The 12,255-nt window shown below is 37.7% G+C and overlaps 1 protein-coding gene across 1 annotated transcript in view; it reads left to right on the top strand.

The window, feature by feature from the left end:
- ZDHHC13 (zinc finger, DHHC-type containing 13) overlaps positions 1–12,255 on the top strand; it is a 40,480-nt gene that overhangs the window by 18,617 nt on the left and 9,608 nt on the right. The window contains exons 9-13 of the mRNA XM_006753982.2: positions 1,266–1,399; positions 4,787–4,887; positions 9,852–9,976; positions 10,809–10,871; positions 11,560–11,653. Coding sequence (XP_006754045.1) covers positions 1,266–1,399; positions 4,787–4,887; positions 9,852–9,976; positions 10,809–10,871; positions 11,560–11,653 — 517 coding nt within the window. The remainder of the gene's footprint in view (positions 1–1,265; positions 1,400–4,786; positions 4,888–9,851; positions 9,977–10,808; positions 10,872–11,559; positions 11,654–12,255) is intronic.

Raw genomic sequence — 12,255 nt, 5'->3', positions numbered from 1 at the left:
GTAAACCTACTTTTGCCCCACCCTGTATATGCTCTGGAATAATTGTTGAATAAATGAATAGTGTGGCTCATTTATGAGTGTTACACTTGGAGTTAAAATTTGGAGTTCCATATTTAATTCTTATTTCTGTTCTGAAGTTAAATTGCTTGTAGATTTTAAGTTTACCTTTTTTGTTTAAAAATTAAATTTGCTCATTTGGTGTTATGCAATCTAATTTGGAAAAATTTTAAAGATTTGATATTATTTGAAATTATCCATTCTTAGAATATGGCTCAGAGAAGTAAAAATTGAAGAAGATAGGGCAGAATATATTTTCTCTGTTTGCTGCCAAGGTCATGCATTGTAAAAATGTGGTGCCAGCTTCAGTGCAGGTAGTCACACTGTTGGTTCATAGGCTTTCATTCTTCTGACTTTGTGAGGATATGTTTCAGTCTCTGGCCTCTGTGTGACATTGACACCAAGAGTGACTCTAGTCTTGAAACTCCTCCCTGGCTTCTGGGGAACCTTTCTTTCTCCTGGTTCTCATCCTGCATTTCTGGTCACTCTTTCTTAGTTACCTCTGAGGACTTAGCTTTTTCTCCTTAATTATTTGTGTTGGCCAAGATTCTGCCCCTTTGTACCTGCACACAGTCCTTGGGATGTTGTTCATGGCTTTACCACCTATATGCTGATAAGTCCAGGTTTCCTCCTGAGTAGTAGACCTGCTTTTCTGACTGCCTCCTGAATATCCACTAGGTGTCCACATTCATCTAAAATTCCACACATGCTAAGCCAAACTCATCTTTTCTGAAAACTTGTTTCTTCTCACCCTCTTTATTAGGGAATGGCACCATCTGGTGCCCAGATTGGAACTCTTATATTCTCCTCATTAAATCTTGGGTGTATTGATTTTTGTGTGGCCTTTTTGTCTTGGTTTATGCTTTCTGACATATAATATTGTTTGAAAGAAATTATTGCTTTTCTAAATGTCAGCTATCATGAACACTTTTCTAAACGACCACAATTTCTTGATGGAGAGGAAAGCAAAACAAAGTATGTGTAAGTAACATTTTATAAAATGTAAGGCTTTTGAAAGATTGTTTCCAAGATTTGTAATTTCTCAAACATCAGATTTATCAATCAGCAATTTTGAAGGAAAACTCTGTTCTGCAATTGTATTACTTGTTATTATATGTTTAAGAAGTAGTTCTTCTGATGAACTAATTATTATTAGATACTTAGGAGGTAAAATCCATAAAGTTCTAAAACTCTGAATCTCTTAATAGCTCTTCCTGCTGCTGATGCTTTCTGTGATTACCATGTGGGCTGTTGGATACATACTGGACTTCAATTCAGATTCTTGGCTTTTAAAAGGATGTCTTCTAATAACATTGCTTTTTCTGACATCTTTGTTTCCAAGGTGTGTATATTAGTCTTTGCAAGGCTGATTATTGCATTCCAATTTGATTGCTTATTTCTATTATTGATTAGCTGAAATTACAGGTTTTTATTGAGCTCTGTTACTTATCACATAGAAACATCCTCAGGGTTGCTGGGAAGGAAGGACTTTGGTAGCATGTGTTTGGACTGAAAGCTAATTGGTCAACACAATAATTTAATTGAATTGACAACTAGTTGAAAATAAATATCCTAGCTCACTTTTTGAAATGGTAATTTTGGTGAGTAATGGGGAGATTTTTTTTAACTAATTTGCATCTTGAAGCATTTTTGCCTATTTTTCAGAAATTTTGCTTTTTCCTTTTCTAAATCTAAATTCATTTTGAACTAATTATTTTTGTTCTTGATGTTATTTGGTGGAAACAATCTAGTTAAATTACAGGAGGTTATAAAATAGTAACTATGGTGTGGTTCTATTTTTAGGAAAATATTTATACACTAGAGGCCCAATGCACGAAATTTGTGCAAGGGCCTTGGCCCCCTGTTGCCGCAGTGGCCGCCTCTGCCTCGGCCCCCGCCCACTGCGGCTTTGTCCGGAAGGAAGGATGTCTGGAGGGATGTCCGGTCTAATTAGCATATTATGCATTTATTATTATAGATGGTTCCATATAGTCATTGGTTAAGAGTCAGATTGCCTAGATTCATATAGCAGGCCAACCTTGAACAAGTTGCTTTACCTTTCTATGCCTCAATTTTTCCATGTATAAAATGAGGATAATAATTTTGACAATGCCTGTCTCATGGTCAACACACATTCAATGGTTAGAACCATGGCTGACACACAATGCTGAATAATTTTGTCACACCCTCATCTCTTTTTCCCTTTCCAGTTTCTCACATTGAATAATGGCTATCATCCTTGGATTAATGCCATTCTCAATTCTTCCCTTCTCTTCACTTCCCACATCTAGCTCATTACCAAGTCCTTCTTGCTCAGCCTACATCGGGTCTGCTCTCTGCATCTTCACAACTGGCACCCTCGGTCAAACCTAACTGGCCTCCTGACTCCAACTCTTATTTCCACCCTCCCCCCCTCCACTCATCCCCACTTAGCAATCAGTATAGTCTTTTAAAAAGGCAGATTAGGTTCTGTCTTTTTTCCCTGCTTAAAGCCCTCCATGGGTTTTCCTTGTACTCAGAAAAAAATCAAAACTCCTTGCCTAGGAGGTATTATGTAATTCATTTCCTCCCCTCTGACTTCATCTCCTTCCTTCGTTGTCTCTACCCTTCTTTCTGGTTTTAGAACACATCAAACTCCTCCTACCCTGGGCCTTGGCTTTCACTTGGTCTCTGTCTGACATGTTCTGATTGCATAGCTGGAGATGTCTCATTCAGGCCCAAGTTCCAATACCACCTCCTTAGTGAGGCCTTCCCTGATACCCCATTTGTTTTCTTCATAGCACTTAACCACTGTTTCCTGGAATGCAAGGCCCATACAAGTAGGAAACCTCTCCTGAGTGAAAGAAAACTGTAATGATGATCCTTAGGAAAAGACCTAAAAGTAAATAGTGTTGCTCTCTTCAGGGTGTGATTATGAGATTCCTCTCTGCCCTTCTTATGCCTGCCAGCATTTTCTGGAATAAGCATATGCTACTTTTGTCATAAGAAAAACAGAGTATTAGAGGAATCTTACCATTTAGGATTCTCTGTCTCTCAAGAGCAGGACAGTTGGCTGGAAATGAATTAGAATTTAAACATAAAGTAAAAGCTCAAATTTCTGGAAAATAGTGAAGTTTCTTAATTGTCTGCTATTCAGAAAGCTAATAACTTAGAAATAGTCATTCATTTTTCACTAAGTAGATTGACGCAGTCTCCAAACAAAATTTAAACCAAATCACCAGGTATCATAATCATCACTTTTTTGTTTTTCCAGAGAGAAAGCAAGGGTAGTATTTACTGATCTTGGATGGGGGTATTTGAGATTTTGTTTATTTTAATAAAAACCTAAATTATAAAAAACTATATGAAGACTTTTGTTTTTGATAACAGTGAGTTGAGGGCTTCATATGTCAGGCTTGACATATTAACACAATTCAAATGGGAGACAAATGCATATGGCCACTTTATCCATACTGCTTTTATTTCTCTCACACTCCTCTGTAGAGCCCAATTTCGTGGAGGTAAGCAGCTGCAAACTTCTACTATTATTAGGCTCCAGGGGCAGTTGCTTATTGATCCAGGCTGCTATGTGATGCCTGTCAGAAGTAAACAGTCTTTTACAAATGAGATAGTTCACTGTACTACTTAATTAGTTCACACACATTTTTGCTGCACAATCTCAGTCAGATCATGCCCTGGAGGTTACATGGGCTCCATATGGCCTATTCTGGCAGCATATTAGGTTTGGGATTTTAGTTCTCAAATATTTTATCATAATATCCTAATGATCTTGATAGCTTTTAAAAAACCCTCTTCATGCCTGTCATCAACTGTTGTCTTTTCCTCCTATAAATTTAAAAACAGGTCCAGGTAAATGATATTCATGCATAGATTTACTATATTGAGTATGTAATGTGAAAGACAGATTTATTTATTTTTTTTTATTTTGAAACTACAGTATTAACATTTGAGTAAGTTTTGTGTGGACTTCCAAGCTTCTTATTATATCCAAGTGAGATGGTTGGTGTTCTGATGACTAGTGCCACTTTTAACCTTTATGTATCTTTTTATGTCCAGTGGCTGCTTCTCAAGCTGTTGTGGGATGGAAGGGATGTATGTTTCAGAAATAGCCTGCAAGCCTCTAGAACCATTGGAAAACACATATAGCATATCAGATATTTACATTACGATTCATAACAGTAGCAAAATTGCAGTTACCTAGTAGCAACGAAAACAATTTTATGGTTGGGGGTCACCACAACATGAGGAACTGTATTAAAGGGTCACGGCATTAGGAAGGTTGAGAACCACTGCTCTAGAAGAAAGCTTGTCAGATGGGAAGGTGAATCTTCAAGTATTTAAAATTTGCATTTTGGATTATTTGTACATATGATTGTGACCACCCCCAGAATAAATACAAATATGATATGTCTCAATAGAAATAAAAGAATCATTGAAAATATAAAGTGATTGGGGATGAAGTAATGTGTAAGTTAGCTGTAAGAACGAGAACATTTACTTCTTGAGAGCCCTTGTGCTTCAGTTTTCTCATGAGTAAAACGGTGGATGCTAATGCGTAGCTCATTACCTTGTGGAAAGTGGCACATGGTAAGCGGTAAGTGAAAGCTGTTGTTGGTATTTAAGGGAATCATTATTATCACTGTTACTATTTAATGGAATTTAGAACTAAAATTAATGTGAGTCATACTTGTTTTCACTAATACCTCCTGTTTATCTTTTTCTCTTTTAGGTTCTTGTTTGGGTATAAGTGCCTTGTGTACTTACCAACGGTCTTTCTGCTAAGTTCCATTTTTTGGATATTTGTGACTTGGTTCATCTTATTCTTCCCTCATATCCTTCAAGCTTAAATTTGAATGCCTATCTCTTTTCGCCTTTAAAAAATAGTAATGCCATTATTAGAAATATAGATGTTAGACTAGATCCAGGGAATGCAACTCACATTTGTATTCAGTTAGTGATTTTAGTTGAAGATGTTTCGTGTTGAAAATCTACTCAACTTTGAAAATAATCTCAGAGCACACAATGGAAACAGTAGGTGTCTAGTATTTATTACTCATTGGAAGGAAACAGTAGAATGAAATATTATTTTATTTGGGTCCATAAAATATTATTGTATTGCATTGAGTTTCTCTTCAAGGTCAGATGGATCTTTTAACTTGGTCAGCGGTTATAGTTATTAATAATTCTTCTGGGTACCAAGGTGGCCTACATGGAGGGATTTGGGGGAAATGTGGCCTCCTCAGCAGTGGCCAATACAGTGTTATTAACCTAGGTGGTGATTCTTAGTCCACAATAAAAATAAGTATACATTGCTACCCAAAACATATGTGAAGCAAACATTTCAGAAAATGGTATTCCTAATATGTGTTTTATTCTGAAATTTTATTTTATCCTATTAGATTTCTTTTTAAAAAACATGCTGGTCACAGCCCACTTAATTCTTTCATGGCCTGCTAATGGATGGCAGCCCATGGTTTACAAACAACAACAACAACAAAACTCACCTAACAAGTAAGTTTATCACTTGAAGAGCAGGGCTCTGACCAAGTCCAGCGTAGGGGTGTGCTGTGCTTTTAGGGTTGACCAAAATCTAGTCACCTAGAAGTAGGAACAGGGATTACTTCTTAGTTTATAGCTATTGATAGCTCCCAGTACGAGGGAGGCATTTCCTCCAATTTTCCATCTTCCTACTTCTTTCCAGGATCCCTTTTTCCTTCCAAGGATTCTAGAAAACCATTATAAACTTTTTTTCCTTACAGGTAGGAGAAGTAGTAATGTGGTGAATAGAAATGTACCTTTAAGCATATTCCTTTAACTTCTATGTTATTTCTATTTCTGGTAATGGCATTTTAAAAAGAAAGAGTAGTATTTATGGGAGAGATTCATACACTCAAATTTAAGAATATTTTTTCATTTGTAAAGTGAGAGGCATATGAACTCTTAGAGTATATACATCTACTTTCATTATAGCACGTTTCTACTTTAATGGTGCTTCTTATTTCTGAGCATTATTGCTAATATTTTTCAGATTCCTTTAATCTAAATGAATGGTACAGCATACCATGGAGTTCATTTGATTTTATTAATTTAACCTTTGTCTCATAATTACTGATTTGGGGGCAGCTTTTTAAGCACTAACCTTATTACCACCATTTAATGAAAGCTTAGATGATATCATTATGTGATATAAAAATAATTAAATTTACACGTAACCATCAAGTAACAGCACAGAGATCCCAAGGCTGGTAAATTCTCGGGTAATTGACATACTATTGAGAAGAGATGGCTGATTTTTTTTTAAAAAAATATATTTTATTGATTTTTTACAGAGAGAAAGGGAGAGGGATAGAGAGTTAGAAACATTGATGAGAGAGAAACATCGACCAGCCGCCTCCTGCACACCTCCTACTGGGGATGTGCCCGCAACCAAGATACATGCCCTTGACCGGAATCGAACCTGGGACCTTTCAGTCTGCAGGCAGGTGCTCTATCCACTGAGCCAAACCGGTTTGGCTGAGATGGCTGATTTTGTTTGTTCATTTGTTTACCAACCCATGTGGCATTGGAGTAAACAGTTTTACAATTGTGTTTCTTGATGAATTTTTAAAATTGTGAGCAACTACATTATTTCAATTTTTGCACAAAAAGTACTGTAGTTATTCTATACAATTATTTCAGGTTTATAGAATCAATATTAACAACAATGTAATTCCACTGTAGTTTAAAAACCTCAGTTGCAGAATTTGGTATGCAGCTGAGTTTAATTACAAACTGTTCACTGTTTGAAAAGATGCCATTACATCAGAAGAACTGATTTCCATAGCCAGACAGAATGTTAAGATGTTGTAGTTGACGAGATGGGATATTTTACTCACATGTTCGGCATAACGCCATTTGATCCAGGCGTCCATATGAGCCTGTTACTGGTGGGAGAATGTCAGTCAGTAGGTGGCACACTTCGCTGTCGGATTGGTGTTTTTCAAGCTGAATGGTAAATGCTGTTTGAACTGCCTTGGGTATGAACTAAAGCGCTACCCTGTGAAGGCCCATCTGAGTGTTTAAACTAGTTTCGTCTCAGTTTGCCAAGTCTGGATTGTGTGGGGGTTTCTGCTTCTACAGCTGCCATGTGGGAAGGGTCTGGGGCACTGTGGAAAGAGGACCATCTTTGGAATCAGCATGAATTTAAGTTTTGGCCCTTTTCCTTATTATGTACCATTGGGCAAGTTATTTAATTTCACTGAATCTCAGTTTTTCTATAAACTGGGGATAATAGTGGGGTGGCAGCAAGGACTACTGTGCTATGATGTTTGTAAATTGCTGACCATGGTCCCCATTACGTAATTGGAATTCTGTAAATAATACCTATTATTATTATTATTATTAACTAGTCTTATAAATAAAATCTGTGTAGAAGGCTGCATGTTGAAATTAATTTTAAGGGAAGCTCTAGGTTAGCTCCTCAGATGATCAGTTTATTTTGGCTCAGGAAATAATGGTTTTTATGAGACAGTATCAAGTGAAGGAGGTAAGATCATACTGATGAGTTGGGAAGTAAGATTAAAGACTAAAGATGAAAGATTCTGGCTATAGCTGAGTTAAGTTTAAGAGGCATAAACTCATGTGAAGTCCTGTACTGGGTTTCAGAGAATATGTACAAGCACATGTGGAAATGACATAGCTTCAGGTCAAGTGAACGAGAACCAGGGGCTTTGACTAAAAGCCGGGTGTGGGTAGTGATGCGCTGTCCCGGAAGCCAGCGTATTCTCCATAGGGTTACGAGGCTTTGAGTGTCCAAGCAAAGGACAGCAGCAATCTCACTGCCCTCTGCACTGGTCAGCACACACCTGAAGTGTGTTTGTTCTGTTTTCAATTCTGTTCTTTTAAAAGAGACAAGGGCAGGCAGGAGCATAAACAGGAACTTGACCAGGAACAATGTTGTGTAAGGAACAGTGTTTTGTGAAGACTAATGTTGCTGCTTAGCCTGAGCACTGCCTTCCCATTTGGAAATCTATCATTTGGAAGCCAGTGCATTGTGTAGAATGGGCACTCACTGAGCATGACTACTGAGCATGAGGAATAGGCTTCTGTAGGGTAGATCTATAGTGTAGAGCTGAAGTATCTAAAGAATTCTTAAGGAAATAAAGCCAGTTAGTCCAAGTTGAGAAACTTATTGACTGCAGGAGTCACAAGCTAACTGGAAAGGTTGAGATCTCTATAAATAACTATAATTTGAGGTATAAGTGCCATAGAATAAGCATTCTTAGATTCCGCTAAGAGGGAGAAGCCTCTGTAGGGAATGACCTACAAAGGGAAGGGGATGTAAGTTAGGTCTGGAAGGCGTTTAGAACCTGGACATGCTAAAAGTGTGGTTTTATAATTAGACGGGGAAGGGGGCGGTGGTGGAGATGGGGAGCATTTGAGGTCAGTGAAGCACACAAAGCAAGGGCATGGAAGCAAGGAATGTTTGGCTTTTATGTGAGGAGATAGAGTGCAATTCACTTTGCTTAGAGGGGGTGGGGTTGTAAGTTATTCAGAGCAGAAATTCAGTTAGTTTAATAAGAGGGATCATCATATGATTCATTGGTGTGTTTTTGGGAATGTGTCATATATGTTGATCACGATTTTCTGGGGCGGGGGGAGCAGAAGGATGGGATTCTTTAACAAAAGATCTGTGGACTTTTATATAGTGTTCTTAATTAATTCTAAGTAAGCATATTTGTTAAAATTCAATTTCACACAATTTTCTGTACCCTATCTCTTTCTTAAAGCCAGGCCTATCTGCAGATTAACTAGTAAACTAAACCAGTAAGATTCGTTCCTTCCTACCTGAACCAGATGTGGTTGTGCTGGTTTCTGTGAGTTACAACAGAGTGATTCTGCTGTTTTGGGGTAAAGTCTGTGGTTCTTGCCTCTAACAAGCTCCCAGGTAAAGCCACTGCTGTGGGTCCATGGCTCACAATTTGAGCAGCAAGTGTTTAAGAGTCTTATTTTATGACCACCTTTTCTACTCTGAAGTTTGGCACCAGACGTCTTGGCAACACCCTGGAAGGCAAATACAGCTACTGTGTCAATAATGATTTAAATTGGGCAAGGACATTGGTTTATTACTGGCATATTGGTTGATTACTGCACAAAATTTTACTGGAGCAAAATTTTAATTTTTATACAAAGATTTTTTAGTGAGGACTGTTCATTTACACTTGAAACAATTTTTATCTCAGTTTATATCATGTGCCTTTCCCAAATAATATTTGACTTATAATCACTTTGCAGGGAGAGCAGTTTCTTTTGTTTCTAAATTAACTCAGCCTAAATCACTTATGTCTAGGTATTAAACTTTGCAGTAGGAAATTTTTGCAAGCATTTAATATATAAAAAAATAGTTTTAGTTGAAATCTCTGAACCAAGTGGCTTTTTTCTTTGAATGATTTGGTTAGAATGATCAGAAAATATTTTTCTGGATGCTCTCAGGAGAGCCACATTATACCATTAGAGATTAATTTATTTGGATCTTGAATGTTTTTCATTCTTCAGGATGCTCTTCATGTATTGCAACTCTTCCTATCAATATTTCATGTGGGTTTCAACTATTTGACAAGGGATTAATTTGTCAACCATGACCAAATTCCCATAGGATTAGAACATAGGATGGGGCCAGCTATGGGGGCAGGATATGTTACATAAAGGAAGATGAGGGTGGAATGCAGAGAAGAGAGATTCTTAGGCACCAACGATGAAATTTGCTTGTGTCATAATTATGGGAGGTCCGATATGTTCCTTAACTTGGCTTTAACATCAGGCAGGCACTCCTTTCTATTTTGTTTTTATTTTCAGCATGATAGGCTTCCTCTATTTTTTCTATAAGACTTGGGCAACGGATCCAGGCTTCACTAAGGCTTCTGAAGAAGAAAGGAAAACGGTGAGCTTTCTTTGTAATGTAACTGATTTTAAAATAGGAAGGTGAACTTCATAGCCATGTTGGTCTCTGTCATGACTGTCTAGTGCCTGGCACCTAATAATATCAAATGTGGAATGTATGAATCAGCAAAATAATATCTCTCTACTGTCATACTTTTTCATTTGTTTATATGAAAATTAAAAAAAATATATTTTTAATTTCTTTAAAGTAATACCTCACCAAGACTTTTTCAGATGTAATTTCTGTTGGCAGATATGGTCTTCTGCTTTTTTATAGTAACGCTTAGATAATGATCATATAATTAAAGTCCCTCATTTAATGCATGGAGTAGGCAGGAGCTGGCGGGGGGCAGGAGGGTCCTCCTCCTTACTGACTAAGATATGAAGTTGTCAGATGACATGGCATGTCTTTCATTGCCTGTGAATGTTTAGAAATTGGGGAGAGTGTCATCTTTGTTACCTAAACCCCATGTTCCTCAAAGACTGAGCTCTTGATGCTTATAACCATCAGTTCTGTTGTATGCTGGTAGTTTTTGTTTCTTTTTAGGGGTGTCTGTTTATTTTTCTCCAACAGATTATAACTGGGAGGTCATTGCCATTGATGGAGAGAAGGGGGTATAATTTTTGTGCATTCTAATTTATTGGCTGTGGTTGAAAATACAGCCTTGAAAAAAATTACATTATTTCAGGCACAGAATGATGTGTTAGCAAATCTTCCAAATTGCTCTGCTAGCTACCTCAGTTTGGGGAGAGAGCTGTGATTATGGTATATGACCATGCATTATACATTCCCTAGTAAATGCAAATGTAAGGTCAAACTGCATATCTTTCAGAATATCATCACCCTCGCAGAGACTGGCTGTCTGGACTTCAGGACATTTTGTACATCGTGTCTTGTGAGTGAGCCTTTTCCTAATAATGTTTTCCCAAATAAAAGCAAATTCTTGGTTACATTGCTCATGTAAACATTTATCAAATCTTTGCGGTATATTTCTACACCTTTGTTTCTACCAGGTTCTAATTTTGCATTACTGTCAGGACAATTTTCTGCCTTGAACATATAGGGAATGATGTTTATGATCTCTTGACATTGCCTATGATTAAAAATCTCTTTGTATGTTTTGTTTGCTTTTTCCTGCCACGAGCATATGTTAAAACTAACTTGGAGCCAGAGGCTCATGGTGACCCAAGAACCACTTAGTGAAACTTCTCATTTTGCAGTTTAGGTATTATAGCCTAAACGGAGAATTAACTTTCTCCAAATTATTGGCAGAGTCAGAAATGTACCTCATTTTACCTTCTCCTCAGTCCAGTGCCCACTGTGCTGTATGGTACTGCCTCATCCCATTAGTCAGTGCTGGTAGCCCTGGAATTCAGGTCCCCTTTAGTGATGGCTTTGACAAAATGGACATGTAGTCGTAAATATTACAAAGGCATTCCAGAGCCTTTCTATGAATTGATGGTCTGATATTTAGGATGATTCATGCCACTGTCTTTATGATTTAAGAATAAGATTTTGTTTGTGATTTGTTACCAGTTTGAGAGACTGATTTTTGCTTGGTCCTCTCTTAATTGCCCACTTAGGTAAGGAAGCCACTAAGGTCACTCCATTGCCCTGTGTGCAAATCCTGTGTGGCTCGATACGACCAACACTGCCTGTGGACTGGACGGTGCATAGGTGAAAATTTTTCAATTACTACATAAAGTTAAGCTTATATTTAGTTATGTGTGTGACTCATAGAAAAAGTAGAAGGGAATCTATTTTGTAGCTCTTACTTGTCAGAGAATCATCTCTAACTGCGGAACAATCCGTCGCCATGATACACACTGACCACCAAGGGGCAGATGCTCAATGCAGGAGCTGCCCCCTGGTGGTCAGTGCGCTTCCACAGGGGGAGTGCTGCTCAGCCAGAAGCCGGCTGTCCAGAAGTTATACCTATATAAGCTTATCACATGGAAGAAAGGAAGAAACAGGGTATGATTTCCCCTAATTCCTGCCTGCTTCTCCTTCCAGCACAGTATAGGCCAGTGATGGTGAACCTTTTGAGCTAGGCGTGTCAGCATTTTGAAAAACCCTAACTTAACTCTGGTACTGTGTCACATATAGAAAAGTTTTTGATATTTGCAACCATAGTAAAACAAAGACTTATATTTTTGATATTTATTTTATATATTTAAATGCCATTTAACAAAGAAAAATCAACCAAAAAATATGAGTTCGTGTGTCACCTCTGACACGCGTGTCATAGGTTCACCATCACTATCCTAGTGGGTGGGGCG

Source organism: Myotis davidii, unplaced genomic scaffold, assembly GCF_000327345.1.
Source record: "Myotis davidii unplaced genomic scaffold, ASM32734v1 scaffold330, whole genome shotgun sequence".
NCBI lineage: Eukaryota > Metazoa > Chordata > Mammalia > Chiroptera > Vespertilionidae > Myotis > Myotis davidii.
The sequence above is the reverse complement of the archived record's forward strand: the minus strand, read 5'-3'. Positions and strand labels throughout refer to the sequence as shown.